This window comes from Epargyreus clarus, unplaced genomic scaffold (assembly GCF_041222505.1).
Source record: "Epargyreus clarus isolate Ecla_fem2 unplaced genomic scaffold, WU_Ecla_fem_2.2 ptg000031l, whole genome shotgun sequence".
NCBI classification, from domain to species: domain Eukaryota; kingdom Metazoa; phylum Arthropoda; class Insecta; order Lepidoptera; family Hesperiidae; genus Epargyreus; species Epargyreus clarus.
The window spans coordinates 9,037,044-9,059,435 of NW_027332236.1; the positions used below are offsets into that span (position 1 = coordinate 9,037,044).

General features: G+C 37.5%; 1 protein-coding gene across 1 annotated transcript; it reads left to right on the plus strand.

Annotated features, from left to right (window-relative positions):
- The first annotated feature begins 328 nt into the window (after nucleotides 1-328).
- LOC140754874 (transmembrane protease serine 9) lies at nucleotides 329-14,731 on the plus strand. The gene is made up of 10 exons (XM_073090033.1): nucleotides 329-341; nucleotides 6,033-6,372; nucleotides 6,773-7,028; nucleotides 8,851-9,000; nucleotides 9,507-9,645; nucleotides 10,932-10,953; nucleotides 12,008-12,124; nucleotides 12,539-12,776; nucleotides 13,543-13,686; nucleotides 14,585-14,731. Exons 1-10 carry the CDS (start codon nucleotides 329-331, stop codon nucleotides 14,729-14,731), a joined length of 1,566 nt encoding a protein of 521 aa, XP_072946134.1.
- Nucleotides 14,732-22,392: the final 7,661 nt, after the last annotated feature.

Consider the following 22,392-nt stretch of genomic DNA (forward strand, 5'->3'; position numbering starts at 1 on the left):
CGCAGGGGTATGAAGGGTAATAAGAGAGTCATACTTATCTAAGGCGTTTTAAATCAGCATCTGTGGCCGAGTTCAGATTGGACTCTCATCTTATCTGGATTTGATTACAGATACCTTGGCGGTTATAGACACTTACCAACAGACGGACTGCATGTTCGATTCCTACTTCCTTATTATAAAAAAGAAAAAATATAAAAAACTAACTCATTACCAACTCTACAACGTAGACCATAGTTATTGAGTAAGTAGAGTTATTTAAGTAACAGAATAGATACTAAAACTCTATAATTTGTATAGAGCATAAAATATAGAAACACAATCAGTACAAATGACCGGGCTAAGTAAGTACGGAGCGAGTTTACGACAATGCCTATAAGAAAACGGGCGTCGTGTTATAAAATTTGCATTCGGCTGCCGGCGGTAATGCAGGCGGGGGGCGGCTGGGTGGTGTGGAGACGGCTTCTGTTAAGTACAGTGAGTATTTTGTTCAAAGAAATGTAATGACGTCATCATCAACCCATCACTGTCCCAGCTAGGCACGGGTTTCAGAATGAGAAGGTTTAGGCCATAGTCCACGCTGGCCAAGTGCGTATTGGTAGACTTCATATACCTTTTGAGATTTTTTTTAAATCTCTCAGGTATGTAGGTTTCCTCACGATGTTTTCCCTCACCTAGGGTTGAATGAATGAAATTGAAAATGAATGAAGGGAAAATCTTATCTAGGGTTGATTTCCGACGTTTATTTATCATCTAAACTTACAAAAAAAACATATTTGTGTTTATTAACACGTTAGAAGTGAAACTTTACAAAAAAATATTACATAATAAATAGTGTGTATCGTGTCGTATCGTATTGTGATATGGCATGATACAATACGATACATATTTAACATTATTTTGTAGTTGATAGAATTTCTGCAAATCTTGCAGGAATTCTACCAAAATATTTATTAGCCAACTTTATAGAGTCGATTTTAAATGTCGATGTTGTAAATTCCATTCTCATATTCTTTCTACACGCGCCACAAGAAATACTTAAGAAAATGAAGAAGCCGATTCCACTTTAACCTACCCGAGGAGGGGGGTGTCCAACCTCTGGTGGAGGCGAGTGGGGGGTGCCTAACAGGAAAAAGGAGGGTAGGAAAATTTCCATTTTCTTACGTCTTTCCAGCGCCCGTTCTCACCACTTTTTGATTAACGGACGAAGCGGCGAGGCGCGGCTAGGGCGAAATTTCATTATGTATTCATCCCCCCTATTTACTTTGTTATTGTTGTGGTTGATATATATGTTTATTGGTAAGTACTTTCCTTGGGTAGGACTGCTTTGTCTGAAAAAATAATCGATCTTTAGTTTCAATTGTTGTTTTATAAATCACATACTTTACATAAACTTTCCTATTTTTGGGTTGCATTATGCCTCTTCTACAGTGTGGTAAGAGAGACATACTTATTATTAGACAATTTATCGTAGTACTCAGGGGTAAGAACGCATATGTGGCCGATCTTAGATAGGAGTCTTATCTTATCTGGGATTGATTACAGATGTCCACGTGATGCAGTCCACATTCGACAAAGATAAGTACCCAAAAACAGAATTAGAACTGAATCTAAATTCATTTGGATTGCCTGCTGGGGAATCGTACCCGGTATCCTTTGCGCGTAACCGATCCGCCACGTGGCTTATTTACAATCAGACATAAAATCTACTTAGACTTTTCATGTATATTTATAAGCGTCGCATATGGTCGTGACGTCAACACAAAAGTTCACGGCGCTAGTCATAGATTGTACTTGAGAACACGTGTCAACGTATATATATGGTGGTATTGAAAGTCCTTTTTAAGGTAGGAGAACCCTCTGTGGTTCGATTCCGGCACCACCACTGCCATGCCACACTCATTTCTGCTTAATAACAGCAATGTTAAGCGCTGCTGTGTTATGGTTTGAAGGGTGTGGTAAGGGAGAGATACTTTTCAGAGGCGTTCCAGCTTAGTTCTCAGGGGTAGCGGCGCATCTGTGGCCGACCTTAGATAGGAATCTAATCTTCTGAGGTTGATTATAGATGTCCATAAGTGGCAGTAGCCACTTACCATGAAGTGGACTGCATACTCGTCTGCTACTCTATTATACAATAATATAAAAAATATATACTATATTATATAATATTATAAAAAAAGTGTTGGTATTGTAACAAACGAGCATCCAGATCCACCTGCTGGCCGAGTGCGTATTGGTAGACTTCACACACCTTTGAGATATTTTTTGTACAGATTTCTCAGTTATGCTGTTTTTTTCACGATGTTATTCTTCCGTTAAAGTGATGTATAATATGTAACACGCACATTACTTTGAAAAATTATAGGTGCCTGTCTGGGATTTGAACCTCGGACCCCTCGATGGCGTTCGAGGTTCAACCATTAGGTTAGCACTATTTACATCATCATCTTCCCATAATAGTAGTCTGCAACATGTGCTTTTTAAAACTAAGTTGGAATGCCTTGTAAAGGCGCCTCTTAACCAGATCTATTTTAGTTTTGAAGAATAGATTTATAAGCGTCACGTAAAAGGTCGTGACGTCATGACGTTAACTAATTAAATTCACAGCTTCACTATTTGTATGAAATGTCTATGTGTGTTAAAATTAAAATAACAAATGTGTATGCTGTCCACCTTTTTTATAATATAGGAGTAGCAGACGAGCATGCAGTCCACCTGATGGTAAGTGGCTGCATATGTTATCTTGTTATTACATTTGTTATCAACCCCCAGATAAGATTAGATATTCCTATCTGGAGTCGGCCAGATACGCCGCCACCACAGATGACTAAGCTGGAACGTTGCGGAAAAGTATCTCCCTTACCACTTTAAACCAGAACACAGCAGCTTAACACTGCTGTTATGAGGCAGAAATAGGTGTGGCGGTGGTGCCGCCGGAGTCGAATCACAGAGGGTTCTACACCTTCGAATGTTACTGCTACAATTTAGACCGGGCATCTTGGGCGTTTGTGACAAAGAATGAGACATAGGTATAGGCATGTATGATCCGCGCCAAACTGCTAGTCCGTTCTGAAATTGTTGCGAGCAGGTGTAGTCATATAATTTGCTATGGCGACGCGATTCATTTCTATATTCAGAGCAGACTTGCAGTTTTACTCAGACTACAATTAAAAAACAAAAATAAATAAATAAATCATCAAAAAAAAACATTAATTAAAAATTATTTATTTTATAACTAAATAATTAAAAAATTATTAATTAAAGATCCGCGCCAAATTAATTTATTAAAACATTATTAATTTTACTATGGCGACGCGATTCATTTCTATATTCAGAGAGGACTAGCAGTTTTACCCGGACTATACAATCATACGTTCGAAAAATATTATCCTATACAGTCAAGTAAAAAGCTTTTATAAGTACGTAACAATCAAAATAACAATTCCACCAAAAAATACACATGCACTTGAGCTATTGTAATGCGGATAAAATTCCACAATTCATCGTGAATTTAAATTGCATATCAATCCGTCAGCGGCAGCCGAACTGCAAATGACTGCGTAATGACAGGTTCGCATTATTTATGAAACACATCGCGACATGTTTTTGCGTCACTGTATGTGCATCAAATATGTATGCTTTGTTTTGGTGTTTTAAATATTGAAGTATTAAGCGTGCAGTCCACCTGATAATCATTTCCAGTTAAAGATACCTACTTACCTAAGAGAGGTAGAAAAGAGGTGATATGATTCCTCCCTGAGGTCGGCCATAGATGCGTTGGTTCTCCTGAGGATTAAGTCGGAAAGCCTCGGACATGTTAGTATGTCCCTTGACCGAACCGTCTAGCAAGTGGCCCCAGCAAGGACGACATGTTGTCGCATAGCGTCGTAAACACCAAACGGTGTGGCCCTGAAGCTAATCTGGACGGAGCCCGAAGGGCCAACGCGTTCAGACTCAAGTTGTGTTCCGATGGAGATCCCGGAGTCCACTTAGCAATGCCGAGGACGGCCGGTTTAGTGCGGTAAGAATCCCACATAACCCTGTGTCGCTCCCACGGCACCGGGTACCTTTTGAAGGTTTCCCCCTCGTTAACGAAAAAGGTATGTCTCACTTACTACACTCTTTGAACTATGACAGCAGTACTGTGTCGCCGTAGTCAAATCGCTAAGGGCTGTACCTTTTTATTTATAGAGTATTTTAGCGGATATTTTTAAGGGTTTTCATCATAAACAAAGATAAATAATTTAACGTGGAATACTCTTTCTCTTTTAAATTTCTAAATTACTATTCCTTATCTCACTCTTTGGCTATTAAACACTGTCAGTTTCAAGATCATCAATAATATATTTCTACAATCAATACTTAAATAGTCAGCGAGAACAGTCCGTTTTTCTGTAATAATTTTATGAGACACATGTTTTTAATTACTTCTCAAAACAATATTTCATAATGAGAGCCTGACCTGAAGTTATAAAATCAAATTTAAACCAAAAAAAATAATAAGAGTTAGCACTTATTTTATTCTTATTAGTCATATTCTTCATATAACATGTAGCATAGTAGACGGTTAGTTTGAAATAAAAAAGTAAAATAAATGGTATATCTTTTCATAAAAATAACCAATTTTTCAGAATAGTTTGCCAAATACACAATTTAGTAAGTTTCGTGCTATTCGACACTAGGTGGCGCTAGTTCACAACCTACATTACGGTCTAAAAGAAAGCGAAACATGACGTCCATGTTTTAAAAAAATACTTATCATATATATTGAAATAAAAAAAAACAGTATTTTATGATTTCGTTTATTTGTTAATACATGGAATACTAAATTAATGTTAAAAAGTAAGTTTACAAATAATGGAACTAGATGGCGCTTTTACAACCGAGCGTACTTACCGAGTGTATCGACTTAAGACACAGTAGCACAGATGGCAGCACATGTATTCAAAATTGCTAGGTTGAATTAATTTCATATTATTATGCAGAGACTGGTTATGTCATTATTTTATTTCGATAATAAGACAATAAAAGATGATAGTCAATGATAGTGCACTTTTTGTTGACTTATTAAAAATATATTCTTTTGTACACACAAGCATATTTAAGTATGAACCTACTTTTTTGAAATTCTAAGGACTCTGCTTAATGTTTGTTTAAAAACTCCAACGGTCCTTATTTTTATAAATAACTATAGTCCCTTTGCTGTGTTTAAATAATATAACACTGTATTATAAATATTCAAAAAAAGTAGTCTTGATTTTTTCTCGAAGACTATTAAGGATAAAATTCAAATAAGTATTAAATTGTATCTAATACTCAATTGAAAACACGATGGACTCCTAATACAGTCCCACTAGATAAGCAAACAAAACACCAATAAAATTAATAACTGATGTCCCATTTTCAGTAACGAATTTCTAACTAAACAGTAAATTAGTAATTTCACGCATTATCCTTATGAGTAAATTGTAAGATACCTTCAGTAAGGAAATGATTGTAGAATCGCTAGGATGATTGCAATTCTAGTTATTGTTACTCTGTGTATAATTCCTACTCATTTACAAAGTAAGTTTGTATTTATTAAAATATCGATGCGTAAAATTAAATATATCAAATAAAAAAATACTATCATTTATTTAAAGATTTATAAAGAATATTACAAAATTAAGTATTAATATAAATTAACAAAAAAAAATATATATATCGGAATTTAAATTCAATAATAAATAATTAATCTATTAAAATAAAGTATTTAATTTAAAATTTACAATAGGATCTATTAACGCTTTAAAAAGTAACTTTTACTTTAAAAATATTATTTGTACGTACTGTGTTGCTGAGTTTTTATTACATTTTGTATTGAATAATATGCTAATAAATCTAATAATAATAATAGAATTTATGAAAAGTCTGTTTCTTTCGTTTCATTGGGATTTGAATTAAGCAACCGACTTTTACTAAGTCGATTTATTTATTTATACTTATTGAAAAATAAACAATTTTACGCTTAATTCTAATATCGTAGTTATTTTCAGAGATTGGCCTTCTTGTCATCCCGATATCTGTGCCAGAAGCGCCACACAAGACCGCACTAAGCGAAGCCACATCACAGCGCGAAAAAGTGTATAGAAAGGATGAATTCAACAAACTCGACATAGAGAATTATGAAGAACCGACAGAAATGCCCAATATAGATAATTATGATTATTCTAACTATAGAGGTGATGACTTACATGGATATCTTGGTGATGATAAAATTGTCGGGGGCGTTGAGGTGGAAAGTATGAATTTATATCCGTATCATGTGGCGTATGGGAGTAATTGTGGAGGTGCTATCATTTCGAAAAAGTGGGTGATCACGGCTGGGCATTGTGGGTAAGAGGTTATAGTTATTAATGAAGGTAAAGGGATAGAAATAAAATATATAAGTCGAGTTTCGAACGCAACTGAACCACCGCAAAATTTAGATTTTTATAACATTAAAGTGTCAATTCCACGCTCATGCAGTAACTGCTATTCTGTGAACATCTATATCCGACTTAAATGGATCAGGAATTCAATTGAATTCCATCACACATATATTTGTATCCTTGTAGGCTAAATCCATCAGAGGAGACCCTTGTATGTAATGCGAGTTGTGCTTTTATTCTATAAAGATTTTCTAACTAATAGATTAGGAATCAAAGCCAAAACTTTTACATATCAACCTATCAGACGTATCGTTACTATTAAGAAATATGAATTGTAAATAACCATAACTATCTTTTGTCAAAAGCAAGAAAGCCTACATAAGAGTAGGGTCAAAGTACATCAATCAGGGTCGAAGGGTTGGTGTGAAGAAGAACTACATCCATCCACTCTGGTCCGCGAAGAAGAAGGACCATCCCTTTGACTACGATTACCAGCTGTTGGAGCTGAGCGAGCCCTTGAAGTTTGATGACAATGTGCAACCGATCAAGATAGCGCACATCGAAGATATGACCATTGGGAAAGTGGTAACTGTAACTGGATGGGGAAATACTGAAGAAAATGTAAGTAGCTTCCTAACCTAGCTCTCGAATAGTTTAGTGATATTTCCTGGCCCATGATCGTATACAAAGATGAGCATATGTTACCTATATGACACATAACCTAATAAGTGACGAAAGTTAGAAGAGCCAATATGATTTTAGAAGAAAGTACCAATTTTTTGGAAGTTTTCTGGGTCTCCTTTCATAATGAGAAGGATTAGGCCATAGTCCACCGCGCTCGCCAAGTGCGTATTGGTAGACTTCACATACCTTTGAGTTTTTTTTTATAAATCTCTCAGGTACGCAGGTTTCCTCACGATGTTTTTCCTTCACCGTTTAGCACGTGATAATTAATTTCTAATACGTATATAAATTTGAAAAATCAGAGTTGTGAGCCTGGGATTTGAACCTCGGACCCCTCGATCGAGAGGCCGAGTCTCTTTACCACTAACTCTGCTACCTCTTTACTAAAAAAAAAAAACAATTAACATTTATGATTTTCCGGATACAACTACCAACAAATTAAAGTCGTCTAAAAAAACTGAAAACACGGCACAATAATTAGCAATCGCGCTAACCAGCGGGTGTGTAGTTAAAAGAAAATAGGCGTGACGGTCAATTAAAACGAATTGGTCGCGGTACGTACTGCGGTTGTTTTGTTTACATGTCCTTTCCATGAGTTTGATTGGGTTAGGCTTTTTGCTGTAATGGAAAGATTTATTGATGCTGTTAATTGGTAATAGAATCCTTAGCAATTGATAGTAGAATCCTTAAATCCGAGACTTTGCAAAATGACTGTCTGAATTATCAAATACATTATCTTCTGTATTGAAAAATTTTCTGAAGTTGGATCTTAAAATGAGATGACAGGCAGAAACTTGCAGATGAGGTCTAATCCGAAACTTTCCAGATTAGTATTATAATGCTAAAAATATTTTTTTAAAAGAAGAAGTAATTTCTAAAGGGACCGATTCAAAAAATTCCAGTTTTAGGGTTGCTCAGTAGTTGGTAATTTAGTGGTCGGTAATCCACGGGCTAAATGAGCCCCTCGATCCCTTCTGGCCTGTGGACCTACCCATACAATGATCGACTTAATATATTTAATCTCTCAACACTATCAGACAGGCGCAAAATAATTGACATTACCTTCTTATACAAGATACTTAATAATTTTGTTGATGATATAGAGCTCTTAAACCACATTAAATTCAATGTGCCATCGCGTATACCACGACACCCTACACCCTTGCTTGCCCACACTATATACAGAACTAATTTAGGACACCACTCCATTTTTCCTCGGTTATGCAGACTTCTGAAGGAATTTTTAGCTAAAGATTTTACTATCGACCTTTTTCATGATGGACTTGAAGCCTTTAAAAGAAAAATATATAGAGTCTTGCACCCCATTCCCAGCCATCCAAATCTAAAAGCTGTGTAATACCTTTTTATTTTTTATTTTTAATTTTAACCTTATAACTTCAACCTTATAATTTCCAATTTGTAATGTATTTTTTGTTATGTTATTAGTTGTGTACATCTATGTGTGTTTATGTACTCTTATATGCTAGCTGTCTTCATTTCTAATTGAAATTACATGTTATTCTTTTTGGCCTGTGTTATCTATAAGTTTTGTTGCATGTAATTTTGTTAATGAAGCAATAAATAAATAAATAAAAATAAAATAAATATAACTGCTATGTGGCTCATGATGCTCATGACAGCTGCTAAGTTGCCATTGCCATGATGAAATGGCAACAAAGCAAACGGAAAATTAATCGGCAATTTTGCTTGGTCAACGGGCTAAAGCAATCATTAGATGAACTTGGTTGGTTTTCCTCAGGGTCCATACTCCAACGTACTCCGAGCTGTTCGTGTGCCAATAATATCGAAAGAGAACTGTCAACATGTACCCTTCCCGTACTTCAGGGGCGCGTTGACGCAACGAATGTTCTGTGCTGGATACTCAGAAGGGAAGAAAGACGCTTGCCAGGTAGATTTGATAAATGTATCTATTGTGTCAAATTAATCGTAAGTTTTTTTCTTGGACACATCCAACAAATGATACGAGATTCTTAATTAAAGATATAAGAATAGCGGAACAAGATATGAGGTTTCTGATGATAGATGCTTACCATTTCAACATCAAAAAGTCACTGGAATCTAAGGAGAGATATTTATTTACTAAAAAATATTTCATCAACCCAAAATCTACAGCTAGGAGTGCAGATATTTCCTAAAACGAGGAAGTCTTACCCTGTCACGATGATCTGTGCGTGTTGGTAACTAAGAGTCGCTTAGTCTTCTTTTTACAAGAATTAACCGAACTTGCAGTCCACCTGAGGCTTAGTAACCTGTGCCTCCCATGGATATCTTTTTAATCTTGTCTCATGGAGGTAATACTACCAATTTCACAAGAGAGTAATGAGGGACAGTAGCAGAGAGGGCTAAAGCTCTACCAGCGACAATAACAATTTTGGCTCTGCTTATTTTTTCCAGGGTGACTCTGGAGGTCCTGCTGTAGCTTACGATCGGCTCCTGGGTATGGTGTCCTTTGGCTATGGGTGCGCCACTCCAGGGTCTTTTGGAGTGTACAGTAAAGTGGCGAAGGTCAGATCTTGGATATCGGAGGTCACCGGTCTCAAATTGGATTAATTAGGAATTAAAGGATTTTTTCAAAATAGCTGTTTCTGTAACGAACCCATGTTGGAGATACATTTTTTCATAATTCAATGCAAACGAGCACTTAATCTTTGTGTGTGCTACTGTATGGGCATTGCAGTAAATGTCAGATAGGATAAGAGTCCTGGTTGAGGCTAACCATAGACGCGTTGTTACCTTAGAGCAGCGTTTCCCAACCTTTTTCAGTCCACGGACCCTTAGGAAATCAAGCACATTTTCACGGACCCCCTTAATAAAATTAGAGCAAAAAAAACATCTATCCCAGCCATAACATAATTTGAAAGACCGATTTATGTATTTTGTTTTTGTTTTTTTTTTTTTTTATATACATTAATAATAGTGTTATACATCATTGGATGCATCTTTTTTAATTTTTTAAAATACCATGTGCTTAGATCACATTTTTCTAATACAACTGGTTTGCTGAGTTTTCGTTTGCGTTTCGTTTTCATTTTGCATTTAATGAGCAATTTATGTATGGTCCGGTGATGACACCGCGGTCCCCCATACATATACTCGCGGACCCCCAGGGGTCCGCAGACCACAGGTTGGGAAACGCGGCCTTAGAGAACTAAGTATGAACGCCTCACCCATGGATATCTCCAAACCAACTCCAACTTGAACACGTTCTACTTTAAGCTCATCACAGATGCATTGACACTTCCGAGGACTAAGATGGTTGCCATATGTAAGCCAGGCGCCATCCAAGCCCTCAACGCTGCTTCACGATAAAATTGGTGTGGTACTACAAAAGGGGCTTTTAAAAATTGAGAGGGTTTTAGACTCATAGTTCACCATGGTGATAAATTGCGGATTGGTAGACTTGGCATGCCTTTACAAATTCTTTTCAATAATTTTCAAAGCGTGTAGATTTTCTCTCGATATTTTCCTGCACCGTTAAAGCAAGTGATAACCATTTTTTGATACGCAAATAACTTCGAAAGTCGAAAGTAAAACAGCCTAATTGCAACATTAGATTATGTATTTTAAGACTGAAGAAGAACAGTTGTGTACGAATCGATTTTGAAAAAATGATTTTGATTTTATACGAGTACCTTATTCTTACAAGAGTGATAGAATAATGTTAGAAATTCCTTACCGTGGGTCGTAAAAGTGAAAATGATTTTTATATGATCAATTAATTTCGTTTCCTATAAAGTTATAAAATTTATCGTTAATTGAAATAAGTAATTAATTCTTATCTAATGGTTGCCGAAGTAATATTTATTACTTTATTTATAGCCCAATTGAATTTTGTTCGGTCGTGAGTATTTTGGCTTTTATACTTGGTTAAATAAATATTTTAGTATCCTTGGAAATACATTAATAAAATGACTGCTTTATGACTCCGTTTATATGTACAGAAATTGATAGTAATAGACATGGGCTGTGGAAGGCAAAATAACATGTTTTCAAGTGTAATTAAAAAATCTACATCTGTGATTTTTAGTGTTCCGTACTCCAAGGGTAAAAACAAAACCCTATTACTAAGCCTCCGCTGTCTGGCAGGATGTTTGTCTGGCTGTCTCTACGTCCGTCTGTCCGTCTATCATCATCATCAACCCTTAATGTCCCACCGCTGGGCACGGATCTCCTCTCAGAATCAGATTAGGCCATTATCCACCGCGCTGGCCAAGTGCGAATTGGTAGACATCACATACCTTTAAAAGCTTTTTTTTTTAGATTTCTCAGGTATGAAAGTGACGTTTAAGCAAGTGATAATTAATTTCTAATACGCACATAACTTAGAAAATTAGAGGTGCGTGCCTGGGATTTGAACCTCGGACCTCTCGATCAAGAGGCCGAGTTTCTTAACCACTAGGCTATCACTGCTCTGCTGTCCGTCTATAACAGAACTCTATCTCCTGAATCATAATAGATAAACACTTAATTTTTACATAGTATGTATAAGAGTGGCCTCTATATCAACTAATACTTAAAAATACTTTAAAAGGTTGAAAATAAATGGAGTCGTCATACAAGAAACCGTTATTTTTCGACGTTTTTCGCTTTATCTATTGAACTGTAATAAAAAATATCAATATTTTTGGTTGTACGGAACCCTCCGTGTGCAAGTTTGACTTGCACCTGGCCAATTACTCTATAAAATACTAGCTGACCCTGGAAACGTTGTGTTGCCATATAAATAAGAAAATGTTAAGGGTGAACAACCCTTATCACTTAGGGGTGTGAAAAATAGATAGTAGCTGATTCACAGACCTACTGAAAATTTGGAGAAAATCGGTAAAGCCGTTTCGGAGCAGTACGGTAACTAACATTGTGACACGAGAATTTTATATATAAGATTAATATTTCAGGATCATAGGAGGCCACGATGTTACCATAGACCAGGTCCCGTACCAAGTGAATTATGGGGATATTTGTGGGGGTGTCCTCATACATAAGAAATGGGCAATTACCACAGCTCATTGCGGGTAACATCATTAAAACAGTTTTTACTATAACTTTGCAGTTTTTTTTGCAGCGAAACGAGCATGCAGTCCACCTGATGGTAAGTGGTTACTGCCGCTAATGGACATCAGTAATCAACCCCAGATAGTATTAGATTCTTTACTTAGGTCGGCAACAGATGCGCCGCTACCCCTGAGGACTAAGCTGGAACGCCTCGGAAAAGTATGTCTCCCTTCGAACTAGAACATAGCGCTTAATGCTGCTGTTATGAGGCAGAAATAGGTGTGGCGGTGGTGCCGCCGGATTCGCACCAGAAAGGGTATTTCCGCCTTTAAATCTTATATAGGGTTGATTACAGATGTCCATAGGTAGCTGTAGCCACTTACCATCAGGACTGCATGCTTGACTGCAACTCCTTATAAAAAATCTGTTTCCAGTGCACACAAATTTATCAGAGTCGGTAGTAGACGTAGGCTACGAGGTCCAAGAGTGAGGGTGGTAAAGCATCTGGTGCATCCAAGATATGGGATCAAACATAAATATGATTATGATGTACAACTCCTGGGGCTGATGAGACGACTTTTCTTCAGTAAATCAGTTTCTGATATTGAGATTTGTGATGGTGACTGTGGGGAGGAGTTCCTGGTGTCTGGGTGGGGATACCCTGTTGAAAAGGTAATATTTGAAGGTATTTAATACGTTAATGTAAATAGAAGATTTCGTGGTTAAACTTTAAACCACTGCCGCACTCATTTCTATCTAATTAGCATCTAATGAGCTAGCTCTAATGAGCATTTTAGGATTTTGAAGTTTAAAAACGGAACCCTATTAATAAGCTTCCACTCTCTGTCTGTCTGACACAGCGCTCTATCACTTAAACCATGATAGATAGAAATTTAACTTTCTTACAGAGCGTGTATTACTAGACTAGGGTATACGGTGTCCGTTATAACAACAAATACTAAAAAATAAAAAAAATGAAAATTTGGTAGTACAGAACCCGTGCGTGCGAGTGCGACTCGCACGTGGCCATTTTTTATATAATTGAAGTAAACGAACCATTTCTACCTAATAACAGCAGTGTTAGGCGCTGCTGTGTTCCGTTTTGAAGGGTGTGGTAAGGGAGACAGACTTTTCCGAGGCGTTCCAGCTTAGTCCTCAGGGGTAGCGGCGTATGTGTGGCCGACCTCAGGTAGGAATATCTAATCCTATCTGGGGTTGATTACAGATGTCCATGGGCGGCGGTAGACACTTACCATCAGGTGGACTGCATGCTCGTCTGCTACCCCTATATTATAAAAAAAACGAGTATATAGTTCATTTGATGTTAAGTTCTGTCGCCGATGGACATCTATAGTTAACGCCAGATAAGATTAGAGTCCTATCTGAGGATCGTTAGTCGTTACCTGACTTTTATATTATACTTTATAAATTCTGACAGGGTGACTATGCAGATATTCTACAACAAGTGCAAGTTAACCAAGTGGCAATTGACCGTTGTCAAGCGGTGAAAGAATTTTGGTACAATAACACATTAACGTCTAGAATGTTCTGCGCGGGGGATGAAGTAAGGGATGCTTGTCAGGTATCATATTACCTTATATGTTCTGTGCACAGATAATATAAATATAGCAAAAAATCTAAGCCTATGTGCTTTTCCGTATATTAGAAGGTAAAACCTTTTGTGGTTCGATTCCGGCGGCACCACTATCACACCTATATTTGCTTTATAACAGCAGTGCTAAAGGGTGTTCTGGTTTGAAGGGTGTGGTAAGGGAGGCATGCTTTTCCGAGGCGTTCTAGCATAGTCCTCAGTGGTGCATCTGTGGCCTATGTCAGATAGGAATCTAATCCTATCTGGGGTTGCTTACAGATGTCCATATGCGGCAGTAGACACTTGCATCAGGCGAACTGCATGCTCGTCTGCTACTCCTATACTATACTATATTAACTACTATATTATAAAAAAAAATTGGAGGCGTTCCTACTTAGTATTCAGGGGTAGCGACGCATCTTTGACCAACCTCAGGTAGGAATGTCATCTCATCTAGGATTGATTACAGATACCTATGGGTGGCAGTGGCGAATTAAAATTACGTGGATTGCATCCCCGTTTACAGTAGTAAATTTATTAAAAAAATAAACAAACAAAAAGACAAAAACGCTTTCTACACTCACAGCCGCACACTAGGATTCCCTGTGTCGTGGGTGCCATGGACACACACATAGACTAATACATAAACACCCAGACCCAGAAACAGAAATCTAAATTCATCATTTAGAAATCCGTCTGGCCGGGGATCGAACCCGGACCCTCTGCGTGTCAGACCGGTATGGTGACCACTCCGCCACGCGGGTCGTCAAATAAGAAACAAATATGAGATGTACCTATGTCTTAGTATTTTTACTTACTACTTAGTATTTTTTGCACAGAACAATGGCTAGCTGTATAATTACATTTAATTTATTTCATTTCTATATAGGGTGACAGCGGGGGTGGTGCAGTGTCCCGGGGTATGCTGGCTGGGATCTCCTCATTTGGAATCGGCTGTGGTCGAGTTCCTGGCATATACACTAATATTAGTCACCACGAAATCAGAACTTGGATACGAAGATATACTGGGATCTAAAAAAATGTAAAATATACCATATATTTGATGATATGATTTGCAGATTTATTTTGAATTTCGGGTTCCGTTGAAAAATAACTTGTCTGCTAGACTATAGTCAACCATCCTGACATAATATACCTTTAAGTACTTTTTATATGGAATTTTCATAGATATAGAATTTAATCAACATGTTTTCCTTTAATGTTAAACATGTAAGAATTAAAAAAATATATTACATACACGCATAACTTTAAAAACAACATGAATTTGAACCTCAGATCCAATAAGTAAACAAACATAAAACCACTTCGTAACTTATTCTGCGAACGAAAGATTGAATTTGCGAAAAAAGAAACCAGTTAAGTTAAATCCTGAAGTAAGTCCGGATTACTTCGCTTCGGTAACGGAAGCGTTTGAGCGTTTACACAAATATCCCGAATGTTTACGTCCGGGCACATAGCTCACATTCTGATTACATTCAAGAGCGAATGCTGAACGTTTTGTTCTGATTCTGACTAAGATTTGTTTTTAAACGTTTATTCTGATGCCAGTCTGTCAGTGCCGGGTTCTATTCCCAATTGCGTACTTATTTTTAATAAAGGCCATTGTTATATGCAACATTTTTTATGTTCCACTAATAGATATGTGTTTCCTTCAGTGTTTAGGCTATAGTCCACTACGGTGGTCAATTGAGAGCTTTACACAGATTTTAAACGTTATACATTTTATTAAATGACAAAGTAAAATCCCTAAAGTCCGAGTTACTTCGCTTCGGTAACAGAAGCGTCTGAGCGTTTACACAGATATCTCGAATGTTTACGTCCGGGCACATAGCTCACATTCTGATTACGTTCAAGAACGATTGTTGAATTCAGTCTGGATTCAGTCCAGGATTCAATTCCTAAGCAGATAAAACTATTGCTTTAGTCTTTTTAAGTATTACTTTAGTCTTTTTAAGTATATTCCAACACTGATCATGGCTTTTTCCCCCTATCTTTTCACAATTGGGAAAAGCCTGGAGAATAGACTACAATACATATGTACATAAATACATACTTATATACCTATGTCTGCCTTCTAGCAATAGTATTAAGCGCGTTCTCACCTAAAGAGTGTGGTTATACCTATACCAGACATTCCAAATTAGTTCTCAAGGTTTTCGTAAAACTTTTATCCTATCTAGGGTTGCTCACGGTTTACTTCTATGTTACAAACAAAAAACCTCAGACTCAAAATAGATTAATAAATGAATCTCTTGCTTATCCAAGACTCGAACCTGGAGCTTTGCCACCAGTTTCAATCACATTATGAGTCAGACAAGAGCATAAGATACTTGTAATGTATTAACTGAAAAGTAAACAAAAAAAAAACAATGACTTAGATACATTACATTTATGAAAACACATTTATAATAATAATTTCCTGTACTCAAATTCTGGGAAATGGGAAAAAGTATAGAATATAATGAGTTTTCCTGTAAATTTTCATTACATATAATTTCTCTTTGTTCAGTCCTGAAAGTTGGATGTGTGAGCCGCCCACGGGGTCAGTGACACTGAATTGATGGGGGTTGCAAATTGAAAATGACGCTGTAATGCAACGGGGTGATTTTAATACTGCGATATACATATATAATTTTGTAGATAATAATATACCTACTACGACTACTATTATTACTACTATATATGCACATAATATCCATCTCATGTACATAGTATGTACATAGTATCCTTCTCATTCTGAGAGGAGACCCGTGCCCAGCAGTGGGACAGTAATGGGTTGATGATGATGATGTACATGATAAATATAGTACTTTGTTTTATTATATTACTCACCTAATATTTTATACAACATTTCAAAAGTAATTAAGCAAAATTTTATGTTATGAAGTATGTAACCCTGATGGTGGTGAAGATGGTAAAACCCTTTGTGGTTCGACTCGCTAAATATGGAGATTGTAAAGTCCTCTGAGGTTCGATTCCAGAGATATCACCGTATTTCTGCGTAACAACAGCAGTGTTAAGCGCTGGTGTCTTCTTGTTTAATTGTGATTCTTTCCAACTGAGTTCTTAGTAGTGGCAACGAATCTGTTACAGTCACACAGCACTTTAATCTTACCTGAGGTTAAGTAAAATTGCTGTCCATGGCCAGTTGCCACTTACCATCAGGTTGACTACATGGTCATTGACCACAATTATATAATACCAAAAATAAAAACAAACCCTACAGATTTATCACTGTTGCTCATAGAAAACTATCATTATCATTATTTCTCTCTCATTGCTGGGTACAACTCATCTTTTAGAACGAGAGTGATGGCTATAGCCCACCACACTGTTCAATTGAAGAACTGTAAACAATTTTAAAGGTGGTAGAACCCTTTGTGGTTCGACTCCGGCGGCACCACCGCCACACCTATTTCTACCTAATAACAGCAGTGTTAAGCGCTGCTGTGTTCCGGTTTGAAGGGTGTGGTAAGGGAGACAGACTTTTCCGAGGCGTTCCAGCTTAGTCCTCAGGGGTAGCGGCGCATCTGTCTGTGGCCGACCTCAGGTAGGAATATCTAATCCTATCTGGGGTTGATTACAGATGTCCATGGGCGGCAGTAGCCACTTACCATCAGGTGGACTGCATGCTCGTCTGCTACTCTTATATTATAAAAAAAAAAAAAAAATCAACCAACCCAAATAAAACACAAGACAATGTGGTCGATCATAGATACGTCGATATCTTTAAAGTCTAAGTAGAACTTTTATAATTGTAGTGTATGTCTTCTTATACCCTTTGAACACAGCAGCTTTTATTGTTGTAGGGGGCAATAGGCGTAATTATGGTGTCATAGTAAGCGAATTACGAAGAGTTCTAGGTTCAAATACTTAGGTACTTATAAGCTACATAATTATCTATTATATGGAAAATAAATGGCATATGAGTATGCCTGACACTGTTTGATTTTTTTCAAAGAGACCCATCCTTTCACTATTTTTGTCTTAAGTGAAATAGCGAATGATAACTATTTCTTCGAAAAATGTGATTTTAAATTTGAACTTTAGCCTTTCTATTGCGAATGAAAGAAATACATGTTTTCACAGAAATTTAGCCTTTCTTTATAATAAAGAAAGTCATAATTACTTTTTCCAAGAAACATAACGTACTGGATTTGAACCTGGACCTTCAGATTGAGATCGAAAGTGCAACAACTAAGCTCTGAAGGTTCCCCAAAAATGTGGTTACACAATACAGCGGGATCACACTCTCCGTTAGATAACTCAGTTAGCAACTGAATTGCAGTCCGATTTTGCAGAACTGCGATACGAATGCCTCCAGTTATTCCATTTATCAGTTCGACTTCAAATATTTTGGACACTGTGATAGGTAAAGCCTGTTAGTAATAATCAATCTGTCCAATGTATTGCCTGTTAAAGATCGAAATTTGGCAATTCTTGCCTAAAAAAAATTCGAAAAATTTTGAATATTAGCAGGAAAAACTTGTTTAAGGTTGATTATTACTAATTCAATGTGCAGTGATAGCCTAGTGGTTAAGAAACTCGATCTCTCGAACAAGGGGTCCGAGGTTCAAGTCCCAGGCACCTCTGATATTTCAAAGTTATGTGCGTATTAGGAATTAATTATCACTTGCTTAAACGGTGAAGGAAAACATCGTGTGGAAACCTGCATATCTATGAAATCTTAAAAAAAAAGAAAAAAAAAAGCTTTCAAAGGTATGTGTAGGCTACCAATACGCACTTAGCAAGCGCGGTGGGCAATATTCTTAACTGGTAGGGGAAGAGTAATGGGTTGACGGCTATTTCCCTACTTATACGTTTTGATGCGTGTAAAGAGTGCTGGGTAAGTCAGTTTGAAATTCGGCCTCTCACACTACCCCGGGCCTGGAATACTCGGACAAATAAGTATTCGGTCTTCCCAATGGTGGGTGGTCACTGCTGCTCATAGATATCTGTCACCAATTTCATATAGAACAGGGGTTCTTCTTGAAGCTGATCACAGACGCGTAACTACTTCTGAGGACAAAGATGGTCTTACAAGTCACCCGACATCCATATGCTTCCACCGAAACGCACAGCTGCCTCACGCTAGAAACGTTTGGCGGTAGTACCTCTTCAGTCGAACCAGACAGATTCTACCACTTTAATATAAAGCAAACTTAACGGGTAGCTACTCACGATGCCTACAACACTGTATGCATCCCATCAATCTCAGAACGTGAAACCCAATAACAGTAAAAACGCATTGGTGCTCGCCAATAAAACGGCGTATCGTTGGGAATATACGAAAAATCTCCGAAAAAGCATTTCCCATTTCGGAAACACCCCCACCCCATACCATATATCGTTAATGTAATTATCTGCCTTCAATTTTGTATAAAATTTCCGTGTAGTGCGATTTTGTTTTCGTGTGCGTCGCACGGTTGTGTGGGTTATTTTATCTACGCTGTTTGCCGTATATTGACTGGGGGTTGCCCCCCTAGGGGGTGATGACGATGACGAGTCTGCGCAGTGGTTGGAGAGGGATGGAGCGAGCTATCTAGGATGCCTATAGCTTCCCCCCGCTTCATACTGCGTAACGCGCCTATGTGAAGTTTTTAATATTAAAAGGACTGCGTTTATTAAATTGCGAAAGTACCCTCGGGTTGCGATGACGATGATTCAAAAATCTCGTGTTATGCGATACTGTAAATACTTTGCGTTGAGGATAAAATGATCAAAATTTTGATTGTCATTTTAGGTTGGCAGAGAATGCATAAGAATGCCTTTTATATCGCTTTTTAAGTTCAATCATTGCCCAGACCCATTGTACCACTGCCGGGCTGGGTCTCCTCTCAGAATGACGAGTTTAGCCGTAATCCTCCATACAAGTGCGAAGTGGTAGACTTCACAGACTTTTCAGAACTTTTGTAGAGATAAGCGTCGTACGATGTTTTTCTGTACCGTTTTAAGCAATTGATAATTAACTTCTTATACACAACACACAAATTTTTGAAAAATCAGAGGTGTTATATCCAAACCACGGACCTCTAAACTCGAGATTTTTATCGATCCTTCATAAAAATCTATATAAATGAAACAAATATAGAATCAGCATACAAGTATGCAGTCCACCAAATAGTAAATAACTCATGCCACTCATAAGGACTAAGTTGGAACGCCTCGGAAAAGTATGTCTCCCTTACCACACCTTTCAAACCGGAACACAGCAGCGCTCAAAACTGCTGTTTTTAAGCAGAATATGGTGTGGTAGTACCAACCACCAGAGTCGAAACACAAAAGGGTTCTACCGCCTTCAAATATACATTCAAACAACTACAATGGTACATGTAACACGAAAAAGCAATATTCCCACATTTAATATTACAGCAGGTAATTCGTTTATGAACGTGCGTATTTGCACTTTCTGCTCGTCTGTACGCGATGATTTTTACAGTGCAGATATTTTCATGAGGCTTACGGCCGTCATTGTACAATCGCGTACGGAACTTGTTTGCGCTTTAAAAATTGTTACTGATAATTATGACGTTTGTTAAGCTTTTTGTTTATTTGTTTTTTTTTTATTATGTTTATTTCTTTGTTATGTTGAAATAAAAAAATTAAAATGTTTATGAAGAACACACATTTGCTTCTTTTATAAATCAGTTGTTACTTTTGCTATGGAATAAAGAAGAATTAAAATACTTTTTAAGTGATGTATATGCTACCACAATCGAAGTAGCTACAAAAAAGAATTATACTTTTTTCAAACCCTTTCTGGTCACATGAACAGTGAAAATTGTAGAAACATCTTTTATGAAGTTCAACTGCAGAGCTATTTTTACACTTATTTTTACCTTAACTTTATAACAACAGAGTTAAGTGCTGCTGTACTTTGGTTTATAGGGTGTGATAAGAGAGACATTTATCCCAAGCAACATATTTGTGGCCAAAATCATATACTCGTTGTAAAGTAATCTCATCTGGGGTCGATTACAGATCTCCAGCAGTAGCTTACATCACGTAGACTGCTCGCTTACTAACTCAATATTATATAAAAAAAAACCTGCAGCGACTACTATTTTTTATATTATAGGAGTAGCAGACGAGCATGCAGTCCACCCGATGGTAAGTGGCTACTGCCGCCCATGGACATCTGTAATCAACTCCAGATAGGATTAGATATTCCTACCTGACGTCAGCCACAGATGCGCTGCTACCCCTGAGGACTAAGCTGGAAAGCCTCGGAAAAGTCTGTCTCCCTTACCACACCCTTCAAACCGGAACACAGCAGCGCCTAACACTGCTGTTATTAGGTAGAAAAGGTGTGGCGGTGGTGCCGCCGGAGTCGAACCACAAAGGGTTCTACCACCTTCAACTGCGACCAGACCAACTGCACTTGTAATCACTTTTCCACCCAACTGTACTAGGTTTAACTGCGCATACAGTTAATAATTACACATAGAAATTTGTGAATGTCCTTAATCGGTAGGATTACTTGATAATATTCAAATGAATGGGCGCGGCGTCATGGAATCATAACTTTAATGCGCGTTATATTCGGCGCCATTTTTTATTTCAAGTCGCGGCCATATTGGAACGCGGGATACTTATCTATGTATGTATATGTGATGTGTTTGTGTGTGTGCTTCTTTATGTGGAATATGTAGAGGTTGTAGGAAATTAAAATCGGATATGTATTTTTTATATAGGAGTAGCATAAAGCATGCAGTCCACCTGATGGTAAGGCTACTGCTGCGTATGGATATCTGTAATCAATCCCGGATAAGATACCTAACTGAGGTCGCAAAGAAACATGTCGCTACCCCTGAGGTCTAAGTTGGAACGCCTCGGCTAAGTATGTCTCACTTGTCACCTTTCTGTAAGGTTGACTTTGAAAGGTCATTTTTAAAGCTGAATACAGCAGCGTTTATACTGCTAGCCTTTAGGCGAAAATAGGTGTGACGGTGGTGCCACCACCACAGAGGATTCTTTACCTTCACGTATGATGTACTTGTATCTACCGTAACAGCCGCTGAGACACGAGTCGTGCCTATAAAAAAAAACTGTACAGAAAACATGGACTTGTCTGTCACGAGCTGTGTCTGACACGTTCATTGTCTGTAGATGTAATCAGAACTTTTTACATTTACGACACCTTACTCTTACTGGTAGAGCGTACTTCTGGTAGAGCATACTTTATTCAAGTCATTTAATATTAAAAAAATGAATTGTGATTTTGAAAATCGGTCAGTTAAATGACGTTTAAACCGAAAACGAGGTTAACAAAACCCAAGATCAACCAGTTAAGTTGCTAACCACCTAACAAAGAAAATCATCGTAAAAGCAATCATTGCAAAATCAACCCTATTTGGAGGGTACGAAAATTGTATTTTGCGTGTAACAAATATGATCGACAACTGACATTACATCTCTCGTGAATTGAACTTTTTTATTATATAGGAGTAGCAGACGAGCATGCAGTCCACCTGATAGTAAGTGGCTACTGTCGCCCATGGTCATCTGTAATCAACTTCAGGTAGGATTAGGTATTCCTACTTGAGGTCGGCCACAGATGCACCGTTACCCCTGAGGACTAAGCTGGAATGCCTTGAAAAAGTATGTCTCCCGTACCACCCAACCAGAACACAGCAGCGCTTAACACTGCTGTTATGAGGCAGAAATAGGTGTGGC

Bases quoted from the DNA above. Each gene is read 5' to 3' on its own strand.
- LOC140754874 (XM_073090033.1), top strand. The intron at 6,373-6,772 runs GTAAGAGGTTAT...TTTTGTCAAAAG, and splicing joins ATCACGGCTGGGCATTGTGG to CAAGAAAGCCTACATAAGAG. The intron at 13,687-14,584 runs GTATCATATTAC...ATTTCTATATAG, and splicing joins AAGTAAGGGATGCTTGTCAG to GGTGACAGCGGGGGTGGTGC.